The 16,681-nt window shown below is 37.5% G+C and overlaps 1 protein-coding gene and 1 long non-coding RNA gene across 3 annotated transcripts in view; one reads left to right on the top strand and one right to left on the bottom strand.

Moving 5' to 3' along the window:
- Positions 1-249: 249 nt before the first annotated feature.
- On the top strand, positions 250-1,304 carry LOC146487735 (uncharacterized). Its single transcript, XR_014867886.1, has 3 exons — positions 250-404; positions 493-559; positions 984-1,304. It is a non-coding gene; the product is annotated as an uncharacterized LOC146487735 (long non-coding RNA).
- A 14,603-nt stretch (positions 1,305-15,907) lies between these two features.
- Positions 15,908-16,681, bottom strand: part of LOC146487733 (uncharacterized) — an 11,566-nt gene continuing 10,792 nt past the window's right edge. For both annotated transcript variants that reach the window (XM_085126295.1, XM_085126305.1), the window contains one exon: positions 15,908-16,064. In XM_085126295.1, the coding sequence (XP_084982421.1) occupies positions 16,036-16,064 (29 nt within the window). In that variant the 3' untranslated portion in view covers positions 15,908-16,035. The remainder of the gene's footprint in view (positions 16,065-16,681) is intronic.

Raw genomic sequence — 16,681 nt, 5'->3', positions numbered from 1 at the left:
CCCACTCCGTGTACGTGCCGGATGTCACCCAATACCATCGTATGATACTGACAGCATAAAATTCCATCACGCAACTAACATGAAATTTTAGAAACTTCCATAATCGTTTTACCCTCGAAAATTCGAGTTTCGAATTTTTTAATTTGGCCAGCTTTCAAACCCATCTATGCGGGCAACGCGGTAACATAACACTTAAAACTTTACATTTCAGTGATCACAAGGGAAGATAAAAAAAATCCCATATTGTCCTGCACAAATCACAAGACAAATGACACAAAACACGAACATATGATTAATGTTACCACAAGCGTTTTAACCTCGAAAGTGCGTGGATTGATATTTTTCAATCAGGCGAGAAGTTCGCACCATATCGTTGTGCAGGAATGTCTGCTGCAAAAGAAGAGGTACAGGCTGTGAATCGAAAACTACTCAGGCGAATTTTTTTAAAAATTTTTTTTCATAACTTGTTTCTCTTTATTGCTGTTTGCGCAGATTGTGCTCCAAGACGAAATCTCACCCGAAACGGTGGAAGAGGAATCGAAAACAACTAAGTCCAAAGGTAATTTGTAAATAGTTATTAAAAGCTGAGAAAAACGTCAGGAAAGAAAATTCCTAGTAGCCACACATCCAAATTTACAAACAAACCACAGAATCGACTAGGGCTCTCCCAAGTGCGTGATCTACAGTAGAAATTATTATCAACGACTCACTCTGGAAGGCTGGTTTACTAACTTAGAACAAACGTTACTCAGCCGTTGCCTACTCACGCGGATGATCTTAATTTACGTACACATGGTAATATCATTTTTATTAGCCTTATCTAGTGAGTGGTCCTAAGCTCTTAATCGTCGTAGGACTTGTCCTTACATACGCAGATTTTTGTAACAGGAATAAAAGTGGCAAGAGAAGTCACCAGTAAAGATGGATAACATTTGAGTTTCTTGCACACTCATTGTCTTATTTCATTGTTTTCGTTTTCTTAGGTCCGTCATCAAGAGTATCCAAAGACCCAGGAGATTTGCCTGCAGCATTTTTAATGCTGGAGAAGATAAAAAGGCCGAGCAACACAGGGTGTCTATCTGGCTACACGTTGATTGAAGATAGGACCATGCCTTTTGGTCTAAGTTAGAAGTTTGAATGGCATAACCTTATCGTTACCTTAAAAGAATTTGTAAAATTTTCACAAATTTTCATGGAAATTCCCGCCGCAGTTCGAACAGTCTTCAGTAAAGCCCGTTAGCGTGTTCAATGACTGGAACTTGTAAAAGAGAGAATGATCGAATGAAATTAAAATATTCAAGTTACGTTTTCTTTTGCTGTTTTTTTGTATCCTGTGCATTTGCATGAACTGCATCCAAGACGGTAAACAGAAAAGCACAAGCTGTCATGTGTTGAGCTCTTTTATGCCCGAGTACTTTTAGGCACGAGTTTAAATACGTTTTCGGTTGCGTTATGAAATTATTATTATTTTTTTGGGTGGGGGGGAGGGGTTCGCGATGGGTCGAGAGATAAGCTTTCAGGCCGCGAGTTAAGTTCTTGGTCTTGTCTTTTGTACTCTCGGTTGGCACAAGTTAAGTTTTCGGTCGCGTTATCAAATTCTTTTTTATTTTATCTCATTATTATTATTTTTTGGGGGGGGAGGGGGGGGGGGGGTCCCGATTGCTGTTAGCGTCATCATGACCCCGAGTCCCATGAACAGCCGTGAAGAAACTTAATCTGTTTATATGTCAATTTTGTAAGTGTCTTTTGTGTATCTTTTAACTTTCGAAGTTTTACAACCATTCATATTTCAACTTTTCATTACTAGCACTTTAAAAATTTGAAAGGTTTATATAGTTTTTTTTTTATTTACCTAGCTTTTTTTAGTTCCTCAAGGTTAGTTTTGTTTAACCGAAAATTTGACAACTAAATCACTCTATGACCCCGCGTGCCAAGAGAGATACCGATGTGTCTCACATGTACCAATGTAGAAACGGTTTTTGGTGAATAACAAATGCTTTCCCCGGTATTTCATTTATAAATATAAACAGCGGAACATTGAAAAACGTACAAGGATAACGTACGCGTGATGCGTAACGTTACTCTAGACTCGGCCGGGACTAAAATTTAAAATAAACGTTCTTTCAAAAAATTTCGAAAAGCGCACCCAAACAAAAAGGTGATTGTTTACACGCGCTGCTGTACAATAGCAACATTGCTTACCGGATTATATTTTAACCTTAATTTTTACAACCTCGTTATCCACCAATGCATTAAACCAATATGGAAGTCTGGAGGAATAGTTAACCTGTAAGCTATTCAGTTTAGATTTACTCTGTAATTCACTGTGAAGTTTTCTCATCCTGGGTCATCTGCTAAAGATGATTCCGAAGTAAAACTGAAGTAATTTGCAATTTATTCCTAACAATCTTAAATGAGGTTTCCATTCACAACGAGATGCCATTGAATAGGCTTTTTTTTTAATGGGTTATCGGATCTTGAAATTCAATCGACACACATTAAAAAAAAAAAAAAAAAAAATCACGGGCGTGAATCAACTTAATGTACCATTAATTTATGTGGTAGATCCAGAATTTGTCGATGTTTCACGATCAGCCGATGGAATAACTGCGTTCACTGAGAGAAATGCCGCGCCGTTTTGGTTAAAACGTTTACCTGGAATGTTTCTGACGATGTAGCATCCCAGGAATTTGATCTTGCAGTTTTACGACGTAAGTACGTAGATGATTCCTGGCTAATTTCTCTTGCTTTATATCGCACATTCCGTTCAACGTGGACTTCTGTAGCTGTTACTTTGACGGTACAGGGTTTTGCCATTCTCAAACCATCTAAATCGTTGCTGTAATTAACGAATGCTCGAAGCGATTTCGCTCTTTTCAAGATCATTTCATCTCTACTATGCACCTGTAAATCGAAAGATGCTGATCTTGTCGGTCGCGATCGGGAACACGGGGATTTCTTGGAGTTTCATTTCTTGCTGAACATTGGCCATTGACCTAAACATATCTTGTCGTCGACGAAAGTGTTCGGCACCATCTCTGACTTGGATTGGTTGAGGTTTCTTAATTCTCAGTAGCTCTAGCACCGCTTTCCTAAAGTGGCGGTCTCTGTAAAAGTACACTGAAGGATTCATTACAGAGTTTAACTGAAAGAGTGTTCCCACAATTTGCAAAAGAAAATTGGTACAAAAGACTGGAAGAAGCATTCTCAAACTCAGCATGATGGTGAAGAAAAGAGCAGCAGTTATTAAAGCAGTGGTCTTGGTAACTTTGGATTGGATTTTGGCTTGAACAAGAGCTGTAACTTGACTGAAATCGCTGGTTTTTCGTTTACGTATCCCGAGGCAAACCATTATATAGAAATACACAATGAGTAAGAAGCTGGTTGCTCCGCAGACATTTTCTCCCAAGAAATCGCCGTTAGATGGTAACACTACACTGCTGCAGCTTCACCGGGTGATTCGCGGTTTTCTCTCGCTTGACATCGCACGCCCCTTTCAGCATGGATTGCTGCAGAAACTGAGGGTTCTTGCATTTTCAAACCGGCTAAGACATTAATTGGCATGGATATTAACGAGGGCTGGAACTGACGATGATCTTTTCAACATCATTTTATCGTTACGACCCATAAGTAAATTGCACGATGCCGACCTTTTCTGTCGAGGTCGGTGGCGATTTTCGTCGATTTTAGTTTGTCGTTGAGCATCATCGGCCTTCGATCTAAACCTATCTTGTCCTCCATGAAATATTTTGGTACGATTCCGGCGATAAACTGGATCATGATTCTTCATTCCGAGCAACTCTAGTACTGCTTTTCTAAAGAGGCGGTCTCTGTAAAAGTAAATTAATGGATTTATTACGGAGTTTAGCTGAAAGAGTGTTCCTCCAATTTGAAAAACAAAAATTGTACGAAAGGCTGGAAAAATCATTCCCAAACTAAAGACAACACCAGCAAGTACTAAAGTGAAAAATAGAGCAGCAGTTATTAAGCCAGTGGTCTTGGCAACTTTAGATTGCAGTTTTGCTTGTACAAGAGCTTTAACTTGACCGAAATCGCTTGTTTTTCGTTTGCGTATCCCGAGGCAAACCATTGTATAGAAATACACAATGAGTAAGAAGCTGGTTGCTCCACAGACATTTCCAACAATAATCCAAGTGTTTAGAACTTTGCTGTCTATACCCATCAGTTCCATTATAAGGACAGGAAAGGTTATGACAATGGCTGCCAACCAAGCTACTATTGCCATACGTTTAAGACGCGTTTTTGTCACAGTAATCTTATAGTCCACCCATTTTCGAATTGCCACATACCTCTCCCAAGAAATCGCCGTTAAATGGTAAAGAGAGGAGAACAGCAAACACACCGTCAACTTGCCGTTGATTACTAGTAACCTACAGACATGCTCAACTGAAACTTGCCCAATAATCTGTAAGGCAATAATGACCCATGCTGGTATGAGAATAGCACCTATTAGAATGTCCGCAACGGCCAGGCTAGACAACAGAAAGTGCGAGTTCTTTTGCAGTTCTTTCCTTTGCTTGAAAGCAATTATAACTACTGCGTTCAACAGTATGATGATGGTTGAGGAAAGCAATCCAACTATAACCAAACTCATGGGCAATATGACCTCATTTGACTCGTTCCTGGGTGTATCTGGTACGTCCATGCAAAAAAATGGTGGCGTGGCTCTCGTAGAAGTGTCGTTAATTGCTTCTGTGTCGTTTTGATTCATCGAAGATGATTTTAAGCTGAAAAAAAATATATGAGCTGTGAGAACTTTCGTGCGGCGTTTGGTAAGTTGTCAGTCAAGATTTTGTTAATCAGTTACTGTGTAAATCTTTTTATTCAAAAGAAAACAATCGAGTCGGCAAACCAACTGACAAAAAGAACCCTTTGAAAAGAAGTAGTGTCGTTAGAAGTGTCGTTAATTGTTTCTTTTTTTTTTAGATTCATCTTATAAGGCTTTTTAGAGAAAATCCTCAACTACGCGACAAAATACGAGATTTTTGTTAAGTTTTAGCTGAAACAAAATGTGTTTTGGACCTTTCGTCCGGGCTTTTTAAACTTGTCTGTCAGAGGTCTGTGAAGGCTGAAAGCAGTCAAGCGTTTCTTTTGAAAAGGAAAGTTATACAAGTCGGTAAACCAATTGAAAAATAGGGGACCTTTGGACTTGAAAATTTTTTCATTCTTAAAGTTTTATTATGCATCTGTCAATACAAAAGGTATAACAAAAGCAAAACTAAGAGTACAGATTTAAAAGAAAAACCACAAGCGAATTACAGTGCGGGGGTCACTTAAACAAAACTGGCCAATCAGATTGCGAGACAAGAACAATGAATTTCAACCAAAGCCGATTGACCAAATCACGAGTAGACGGAAAACAACAACAACAACAACAACAAAAAAAACAACTAAAAGTTTGAAATTATTCACTGTTTGTATCCTACTGTGAACTGATTGGCCAGTTGTAAGTGACCCTGGTAATAGTAGTCGCACTGTAACAGACAGATACGAAGTCGCAAAGCTGAAACCGTCAGTGAAAAGTCTGCGAATTGTTTTATTTCGCTGTGTTCTTAATGTGGCGAGAATCCAACCTTCAAACAATATAAATTCTTCAATGAGATAATTGGCGAAAGTACCTGGAAAGAGTCGGGGAACGAGAATCTTTGTTGAGAATGAAATATTATATTGAAAGAAATGTGATGGTATATTTCCAGCCTGGTGAATGAATGAGAATGATGATTATTCTAGAAAGTGACGCAGGCATACTCGGAAAAAAGAAATCCGAGTGCTCCTATCAGGAGTCGAACCTAAGACCTTCCGATTACTAGTTCGGATGCTCTACCACTGAGCTACAGGAGACTCGTGGGAGCTAAGGCACGAGTCTCCTGTAGCTCCTGATAGGAGCACTCGGATTTCTTTTTTCCGAGTATGCCTGCGTCACTTTCTGGAATAATCATCATTCTCAAATATCTTATTATAATAATTTCGTCGGGCATTGCAACATATTTTGCGTGCTAAAATGGTGAATTCAGCTTGGTAAAATATATTTTAGCAAGCGTTTGTTTGTTGTTGTTGTTGTTGTTGTTGTTTTGCCGCCCGCGTTTGTTTGGTGAAAAGTTGCATGGCCAACTGCGTTTCAGAAAAACAGAGAGAAACCTTGAAGACGGCAAAATTTGAAAATCATTTTATGTATTCATTATAGTGACCAACAGCGGGAGAAAGAGGAAGACGACGAACAGCGGGAGAAACAAATGAACAGAGCACGAGAAAATTACTTTTTACAGTGCAAAGAACTCAACCGGGGCCACCGAAAAAACCGACACTTTAAAATTTAAAGAAATGTTCTCGTTTTTGATTGGTTTACAAACTACCAAGGCCGGACTCCTTTGTTGTAAACGTGACCTGTGATTGGCTGATCAATGTTGGGTGGTCCCGGTTGAGTTCGTTGCACTGTAATAGACGGCACATCATAAACAGCTTTACAGCGAAGATTAGCCCTAAAGACAGCGTATCTTGCCGTTTCAATCGTCTCTGTGCGCCTTGTGGAAGCAAAGATGATCCTTTTTTGTATTAGTTGTGACCCACTTTCATGAACTTTGCATCCAAACAAATTACTCATCAGTAGATGGCGCTTCATAAACACTTTTATTGGGAAAAGTATTACAATCTTTAACTGGAAACAAGGTTTGGGAGTCTGTTTGATACAAACCGCCTTGCTTTCAATATCTAGATCATGCATTAAGGTTTGCATCAAAACAAAGCCAACAGCAATCTCGTTTTCAGTCAAAGACCAGGTCGCTAAGCACACATCGGTATAACTTTGTGGAAGGTCTTAAAACCATGTACTAACGTGCTTGATATGAAATCGTTCACAACGCAAAACAAAGGAGAAATAAAATTGGTCGTCCAACTTGTTTCAGGCTCGATTTTAGCTTTTTGCGAAGCCCTTCGTCAGTCTGAGAGCCTGGAACAGGTGGCGGCCTGGCCATGCGCGGATAAACACGTTCGATGCGGTGGGGAAACCCAGCGAGAATATTTAAGAAGAAAACTTCAAAATGTCGATGAGGACGTTTGTGTATAGTTTGCGAATATTTATGTACGCTAACATAATTTGATCTGTTCGGATTCTCTAACTGTTGATGGCTCTCCAAAAATGCTAGGTTATCTTATTTCGTTCTCTCAACGACATTTTTGTCCCTTCGAAAAGACAAGGAAATAATTTTCCCATTTTACTAAACTTTTATGTAATGATACACCCAAAAGAACGCTATTATTATTATTATTATTATTATTAACATCATCATCATTATTATTATAATTTTAATTATTATTATTATTATTATTATTATTATTATTATTATTATTATCAATAAAGATTTGGTAATGCAGAGACCTGCAAAAATTAACGATAAAAACCGACGTTTCGGTGTCTTTATGACGCCATTGTCAAGGAGAAATAAGAAATTACAGAGTCTGCGGCAAGGTGTAACAATAAATTAGCATATAGTGTTTAAGGCTAATTTAATAAATACTTTTGCGCGAATAGAGTCGTTTTGCACGTTCAGAGTGGGTTTTTTTTTATTTAATTAGCCTTAAACACTATCTGCTAATTTATTGTTACACCTTGCCTCAGACTCTGTAATTTCTTATTTCTCCCGGCCTTGACAATGGCGTCATGAAGACATCGAAACGTCGGTTTTTATCGTTAATTTTTGCATGTCTCTGCATTATTATTATTATTATTATTATTATTATTATTATTATTATTATTATTATTATTATTATTATTATTATGTTAAACGCTAAAAGGTTCTTTAAAAACATTTTAAAAACTCTAAAAAGTGGACGACGTTTCGGCGTTACTCTACGCCATTATCAAGTCAAAAAGGTAAAAGTTAAAACAAGAATATATAAAGACGTAAAAACAATAAAATATTTATGTGTCCTATGGGTATATTACCCAACGTAAAACAAAACGAACCAATAGAAAAAGAAACGAAAGTGTCAAGTGAAAAGTTTGGCGCAAATTGAGTCACTTTGGGTGTTGAGAGAAGGCTTGATGTCCTTTATAAACAGCATCTCGAATATTAGGCAATCGAACTTGCTTCTGCATTTCTTTAGGACTTTAAAGAGGTGATCGATCTTTGCTCTTTTGTTGCCATGTTGTGTTTCAAGGTGTTTCTCGATAGCAGAATAGCGGTGTTTACTGATGCGTTGGTGTAAGTGTCGGGCAGTAAAGCCGACATAATTTGCACAACACAACGCATAAATTTCTCAGCCTATTTCTTCAGAACAGATTTTCACCGAATTAAATCGTTGTGTACCGTTGATGTAGTACATTTTAAGGTTCAGAACTACAGCTTTTTTGCATTTTTTTCCCTGCTAGTGACATCAGATTCTATCGGTTCTATTTTTTTTTTTCATTCAAAATCTTACCGCAGCCGTGGACAGTTCCAATTGTAGTGTCAATTTAATCCAATAGAAAACAAACGTACCGCCAGATATATATGAACTCTCCACCTTTTAGGAGAGGTATATATGTTGAAGTAATTAGTATTTATTAAACTGTTCCGAAGGTATGGTTGATTTTGTTATTACCACAAGTTGACACAAGCGTTATGCGTTTCTTACACCTGTTTACACGGAAGGCACTCAAACGTGTTTTTTTTTCCCTCAAAACTGCAATTAAAAGCGAAAAACCTAGCAAACTAGAAAACTATTAAAACTAAAGACTAACATTGCGAAATGTTAAAACTTTACACCATGCAAAAAACAGAAAATTGAAATAAATTAATCCTTAACCCAAGAAACCTCTTTCTATTATGCTTTTATCCGAAAAGCCGTGTCTTGTTGAAAGGGGCAGGAGCCGAAACGAAGCGGCAAAAACGGAAATTAAAATAAAGGAGGAAATATAACGTACCTCAGAAACCGAAATAACAAGACCGTTTACACTCGCAGCATGCAATGCAATAATAACTACCTAACTGATTATATTTTAACCTTACCTTTTTCACAACTTCGTTATTCACCAACTGATGGAAATTATTGAAGACTGGGGGATTGTTACTTTGTTTGCGATTCCGTAATTCACCACAGTTCTCTCAGGCAATCTGCTGTGAGATATCGATTTCCGAAATCAGTAAAAACTAAAATGCAATTTCTGAGCAATCTAACTGACCCATATCGGTATGAAAATAACACCTGTTAGGAGGCCAGGCTAGACAACAGAATACGCGAGTTCTTTTGCAGTTCTTTCCTTTGCTTGAAAACGATTATAACTATCGCGTTCAACAGTATGATGATGCCGTGAAGAAAGCAATCCAACTGTAAACAAACCCAGGGGCAATATGACTTTATTTGAATCGTTCCTGGGTATATCTGGTATTTCTAGGCAAACAGAGACAGGCCTGGCTTTAAAAGAAGTGTTGTTGATTGCTCTGAGCCGTTTAGATTAATTAAACGCTTTTTAGACAAGAGCCGAAGCTACAAAATACGTGGTTTAATTACTTTAGCTGAAACAAAATGTGTTTTGAACCTTTCGTGCAACGTTTAAAAAGGTTGTCACTCGTGTGTTGACGATTATGTTAATCATTAAAGCCTTCCTTTTGAAAAAAGGAAATATATACAAGTCCGTAAACCAATTGAAAAAATTGCGGACCGACTTTGAACTTTAAAATTTCATTGTAAAAATTTTGCGTTCAACAGTTTCATTATGCATCACTCAATACACCGAGGTAAAACAAAAGCGAAAAGTACAGATTAAAAACGAAAACCACAAGAGAATTAACACACAGATACGAAGTCGAGCCGCTGTTTTCGATGTGGCAACTACCCAACAAAATTATGAAATGAAAAAATGGGCGAAAGTATTTCGGATAGAACTAAAACAATCAAAATAAGGCCCTGAATCGGTAACGAAGGGATTTTTGATAGGTTTGACTTGGAAATCGGCGGGGAAGGAGAATCTGTGTTGAGAATAAAATACCTTATTATTGGAAATTACTCCTCCATTATATTAACGCGAATTGTAAATCATCTGATGTTAATGTTTATAAAGGTTCATTTACTCGCTGTTAATTAGTGAAGCGTTCATGTCCGCAACCTTACTTTGCATCATTTCAGTCCAACATTCTGGATCCAAACCAGACATTCTTGACACCAAAAAAAAAAACCCAATAGCTTTCCTTTAACGCGTAATTTATTTGAATCTTTGACAAATTAAGCTGGCTAAATTTTCTACAATATTTATGGTCCATGGTCGCTCTCGAGGAGGACTTTTCAACATCTACCTCATGGATTTCGGGCAAGATAGATTTTGAATCTATTATACGATTCCATAATTTTTCTACGTGCACAGAAAATGAGACCTCCTCTACTCGACAGCAATAGTCATCGGTGTTTCTAAGCCTCCTTGAATTAGTGAGGATCTTTTTTTGGCTTCACTGAGATAACTTCCTCGGTAAATTATTTTCCTCGATTTGAAATTTGACACCCTTTCATTTTTTCGTTTTAATTTCCTTTATTTCGAAGTAATTTTCTATTCATTTCACGTTTATTTTAGTCGCATTATTTTTGAATACCTTAATCAACACAAGCGTTAATTTCCTACAATAAGGTAACACGAGAATAAGCAATTTTTAAACTAACTGTAAAGTTAATCCGCAGGAAAATACAAATGAACAAATGTTTCGTAATCGTCCAATGCGCAACTTCAAAATTAATTGTTAAAAGCTGCTGATAACTAATATTAAATGCAAGAAAAATTGCAGTTCAGATCATTATACAGGTTACATCACCTATAAAGTTACTATTAAAGGCCTTAACATCGCTAACTTGTATTCTTGTTCAATATGTTCGAAAAACGCCATGTCGAAGTTATTTTAAAATCATGATTTAGGAGCCAGTTGATCATACAGGACACTCAGTACTTCAGTTTTATTAACACCATTTGACACTCTGCACGCGGTGTGCGTCACGAAATTCGACCAATCGGAACGAGCATCAGTCTGGAGGGCCGATTAGGCTGTTGAAAATTTCGTCGTTAAAAAAGTCTGTGACATATCATTTTCGCGGTTGAAATTCGATTTGAAGTTAGAACAACAAATTGGCTTGGTGCTGGTTAAGTTACTTTCAATCCGAAGCGTTTGTTCGCGTTGTTCGCGCCTCACTGCCGCCATGTTGTTTTGATTTTTGATGTTACTGCTTTTCTTGGGGCTAAACTGAGCTACTTACTGTTTCCAGATTTTGCCAATTTTTGGGGGTCGTTGCGCTTAGGCTATCCTTTCTACTTAAGAATTTTGGAAATCTACCCGGTCTACTCTTTATGGTTTTCCCGTAGGAAGCCGTTGAACTAATAAAGAGTCTATGAAGGGATCGTGTAAACCAAGTGGCTCAACTCCCGGGAAACCGGCTGGAAAAACCAGTGGGCGAATGCTTTTTCTCTCCAACCAATCCACGTAGAAAATGTAGATCTCTTTCATACTATGATGAAAAAGCAAACGAACAAATGGGCAAAAATTGCGAGCAGCCGTACATTTTTCCTCATATCACCGCAAAAAGTGACGGTGAGTTTTGCAAATTACAGTATAAGTGAACTGATGACTCGCGGCCTCGCCGCTCGCTAGATCCATCGCGCGCTACAGAACTTAAGACAAGAAAGTCACTCGCAGTCTAAATATAAAAAAAAGCAGCGTTTATAAGAAGAATTGACGGCACTTAATACTAGTACAAGAATAAAGTTAAAAATTCTTACCTTCGATTGTCTCCGAGCCGGGAATAACTTATTAAGCTGAAACGAAGTTGCCTTGTGTATCAGTGTGTATCTAACAAGAAGCATCTACGGCTGCTACTGGACCGCGTTTAATTTACCGAATAACTGTCTTCAGTGATAGTTTTTAGGAAAAGAAGCAAAGTTTAGATGTCCATTTCAGTGCGACTGTAAGTAAAGATTGCGTCCGAGAGATGTTTTCTCGATCGTGACCAGAGGCAATGAGCGATTCTACTTTATTTGCCCAGCACCCTTTGTGGGTGGTGACGCACACCGCTTGGTCACTCTACATGTCACATTGTATTTCAATCACGTGCAACTACGTACGCTTTCTACTATATAACTAATACGCATAATCGAACTTATACGAATTTGAAAATGATAACACGGAGTCATCGAAATCCTACTTTAATATTGGTATTGCTTTGTTTTATTTTAAACTTTAGTAACAGTTGTTTTTAACAATTTTCTGAAGGGCGTTCTGACAAAGGGTTCCTTCCTGAAGTAAAATATGCAAATCGTGTCAAAGGAGTGCCGGATTTCAGCGTAGACCATTCTGCGAAACAAATTATGTTAGATTCCATTTTTTTTCTTTTTTGGAGTGTTAGTTTGATCGTGGCAAGCGGTCAACGACTCGTACAAATATAACGTAAGCAAAGATTTTAGCAGATCAGAGTTGTTGCAAACCAAGGCTGGGTGAAGCAATATTTTAAAAAGCTTGTGAACAGTCATTAATTTCTTGGGAAGAGAAATCCATGTTGTCTTAATATAAAATACTAGCTTAAAAATTATTCGCTTTTCATATTCGCATGCATCAGCGAGTCCTGTTTTTTTTCATATATATATACATCTTCCTGCAACCGTTTATCGGTTGTAATAATATTGTTGAGTCTATTATCCAAAGAAAACAAACGAATCATTTGTATGTATGAACTTTGCACCTGTTCGCGGAGGTAGGTTAATTTCAAAGGGGACTTGGTTATCAGCATGTGGGCGAGTCCCCTTTGAAAAAATATTAAAATAAAATAACCAAAAGTACCCTATGTAACTCAGGCTGACAAAATAAGTAAAAAGTACATAAGAAAGTTAAGAACGTATTTATATCAAGACGCCGTATTTTTACTACAAACACACTCCAAATCAATTTTCTTTTACGTTTTCAGAACACTGAGCCTTTTTTTAAACTACTAAAATTAACCCTGAAATAAAATAAAAAATTTTCAGGGTTTCTTAAAATCGCCACTTTTGAGGCTTCCTAAAATCGCCACTTTTAAGGCTTCTTAAAATCGCCACTTTTAAGACCCCTTAAAATTGCCACTTTTAAGACTCCTTAAAATCACCACTTTTAAGACTTCTTAAAATCGAAACTTTTAAGGCTCCTTAAAATCGCCACTTTTAAGACTTCTTAAAATCGCTACTTTTAGGGCTCCTTTAAACCGCCACTTTTAAGACTCCTTAAAACCGCCACTTTTAAGACTTCTTAAAATTGCCACTTTTAAGACTCCTTAAAATCGCCACTTTTAAGACTTCTTAAAATCGAAACTTTTAAGGCTCCTTAAAATCGCCACTTTTAAGACTCCTTAAAATCGCCACTTTTAAGACTCTTTAAAATTGCCACTTTTAAGGTTCCTTAAAATTGCCACTTCAAAGACTTCTTAAAATCACTACTTTGAAGTGGACTTCTTAAAATCGCCACTTTTAAGGCTCCTTAAAATCGCCCCTTTTAAGACTCCTTAAAATTGCCACTTTTAAGACTCCTTAAAATCGCCACTTTTAAGACTCCTTAAAATCGCCACTTTTAAGACGCCTTAAAATCGCCACTTTTAAGAATCCTTAAAATCGCCACTTTTAAGGCTCCTTAAAATCGCCACTTTTAAGGCTCCTTAAAATCGCCACTTTTAAGACGCCTTAAAATCGCCACTTTTAAGACGCCTTAAAATCGCCACTTTAAAGACTTCTTAAAATCGCCACTTTTAAGGCTCCTTAAAATCGCCACTTTTAAGACGCCTTAAAATCGCCACTTTTAAGACGCCTTAAAATCGCCACTTTTAAGACTCCTTATAATCGCCACTTTAAAGACTTCTTAAAATCGCCACTTTTAAGACTTCTTATAATCGCCACTTTAAAGACTTCTTAAAATCGCCATTTTTAAGACGCCTTAAAATCGCCACTTTTAAGGCTCCTTAAAAGTTCCAAGCTCCTTGGCAAAGATCATGAATTCCCTGCAACAGGATGAAGGATCTCAAACAACACTACGTAACTCATTGAGAATGGAAGTGATCAAATCTTTGTACCAATCGTTAGCCACACAAAGCAACAATGTTTATCAGTTTATTCAGGTTTTTAACTTAGCTATTCATTTGTCCGGTAGTAAACAGTGGATAGTAGCTTAAGATCATTCGTCAGTAAATACTTTCAGACTTTACAACCATAAAGTGTAATGAGCTGAAATAATTCGCTATTGTATTTGGTGCATTTTGCTTGGAAACATAAAGTGAAATTAAGCCAATGATTTAAGTTTAGTATGCAAAAGGGTTTCCAAAGTTTTCCCATAACAATCAGTAACAATTAATTAACTCATAATTGATCGATCAGTCAACGTTGATTGCTATTGGAAATCGGATTTGGTAGTCGTCAAATACAACTTGTTTTTTTTATCCATTCCATCAATAACAATCGATATTAACCTTCGATGTTTATCGATTTCTGTCGTTGTTGCTATTGACTAATTGGCTGAATGTGCCTGCTATATATACTAACATAATTTATTGATCACAAAGTTGTATGAGGTTTTTCATCTGCAGACTGAAAAGATTATAAAATAAAGCACTTCTTTAGAACATAGTATTCTTCGTCTAAGAAGCAATTGGAGATTTTCTCCTTAAATAGCACTAATAACTCAAAACTTGAGAGATGACTCCAGAGAAATTCTGATAGCTTTGGCATATCAAACTGACCGAAAAGGCATTGAATCTCTGAGTTTTCATTGCGGAACAAAACCAAGTTTCTAGTGAGTTGTCTTTTGATCAAGAAAAAAATGCTAATGCACGTTCTCTGTTTTCAGGTCGAACTGGGCGAAGACTTGCTGCGATTTCATAAAGATTGGCGGCAAAAACTGGAAAAACTTCTTGTTTTTGTCTATTTGATTATTGTTGAAATAAAAAGTTTTAAATACACCTCCATTTGCGGTCACTTGACTGTATTCGTTTTTGTTTTGTGAACATGTTTTTAAAAGCCCGTTTACTAGTAAACGGTTTCAACATTTGCGCAACATTCGTTCAACAAAAGTTAGCCGGGTTGAACAAATGTTGGGCAACTGTTGGACAAATGTTGAACTGAGTGTTTCAACGCCATTCAACATTTTCGAGAGCAGAGGAAAACTTGAATCGATGTTGAATGTAAGTTTAAACAAATTTAAATTTGATTCAACACGCTTTCAATAAGATTTCAAGTAATATATCAAACACGAGGAAAAGTGTTTCCTCCGATTTCCAAACACCGAGAAGTAGGTTGGGAAAATGAGGCGCAGCCGAGTTTTTTTTAACCAACTTCGAGGTGTTTGGAAATAGGAGGAAACACTCTTTCGAGTGTTTGATATAGCTTCTCAAACTATTGATAATTCTTGGAGAAATTCGACGCAAAAGTTCACAAAATTTTATGATAATTAAGATCACATTTCTAAACCTCCTTCACTGTAGTGATTTGCTTTGTTTTGGCTTGATGAATTATTAATGAGTATGAGAACATTTTTTAAAAGTTTCAACAATGTTGAAGGACCTCTTAAACGCCCACAACAGTTGGTTCAACAAAATGTTGAACGCATGTTGAAGCAAATGTTGAAACCGACTAATGGGCCGGAAGACATTCAGGTATGTGTAGAACATTTATCAATAAACGTTATCAAAAGTATATATACATCAACAATAAAGAACGGCAGACGTAGAAATCTTCAAGCTCAGCGACGAAAGGACAGAAAGGTAAGGACAGACAGGTAAGTGCAAACACCATCTACCAAGTGTGAGCGACTAAGGGTGTACCAAGTGTGACCTCTGTAAAAAGCAGGAAGATAAATTCAGGACTTTTTAAAAGGTTCTGTTGACGTTTCTGGCCCAAACCGAAAGCAAATCACAGCTGGTGAAAGGTATTAAAAAGCATTTTTATTCACGTTTAGTAAGAAATGTAGTTACAGTGTAACTAATGGCATCCGTTGAAGTTAGAGCGAAATGGAATCAAAACGATAAGATCTTGTACAAGTGCAGTAAACTTTACATGCTGATAACACCATCCGAAAGGCCTGCAAATAAACAGATATTCAGTTACAGTTAATTTTTTCATTTACCGTCAGGGCTAGTTGTTATGAACGACTATAGGTTTCGGCGTGTTCAGGGGCTAAGAGAAAAAGGGGGTGTTTACATGATACCGGCGCGACTTTCATTCCGGTACGAGTTCACTCCAGTTCCCTCTTGTGGCTCTGTATTCGTTTACAAGCACAAAATCTCATACCAGAGCGAGTCATACCGGTGCGAGTTCACCCCGGTAACTGTACCGGGGCGAAATTTTCAATCCAGTACAGTTACCGAGTACGTCTCGTGTAAACGCGGTACGGCTGTTCGCTCCAGTATGAAATCACTCTCCTGGGAGTCTGGAACGGGTAGTGCATGCGCATTCTTCGACATCCAATCCAATATGGCGTCACCTGGGCGTCACAATCACGTTTGTCGAGATAAAGTGTCCATTCATGTAATACCGGTATCAAACTCGCACCGAGGCGAGTTTTCACATGTAATCACCCCCTTTTAAACAGAAGCAATAGTATCGGAAAGAGTTACATGTAGGACAGTTCGCTGACAGTGCGTGTTTCGATTGTTCGTCCAAAAGAAATGGACATTGCCGATTTCGTTTTGCTTAAAA

Source organism: Pavona decussata, unplaced genomic scaffold (assembly GCF_977016875.1).
Source record: "Pavona decussata unplaced genomic scaffold, jaPavDecu1.1 SCAFFOLD_13, whole genome shotgun sequence".
NCBI classification, from domain to species: Eukaryota; Metazoa; Cnidaria; class Anthozoa; order Scleractinia; family Agariciidae; genus Pavona; species Pavona decussata.
Note: the sequence above shows the minus strand (reverse complement) of the source record. Positions and strands in the feature narration are given on the sequence as shown.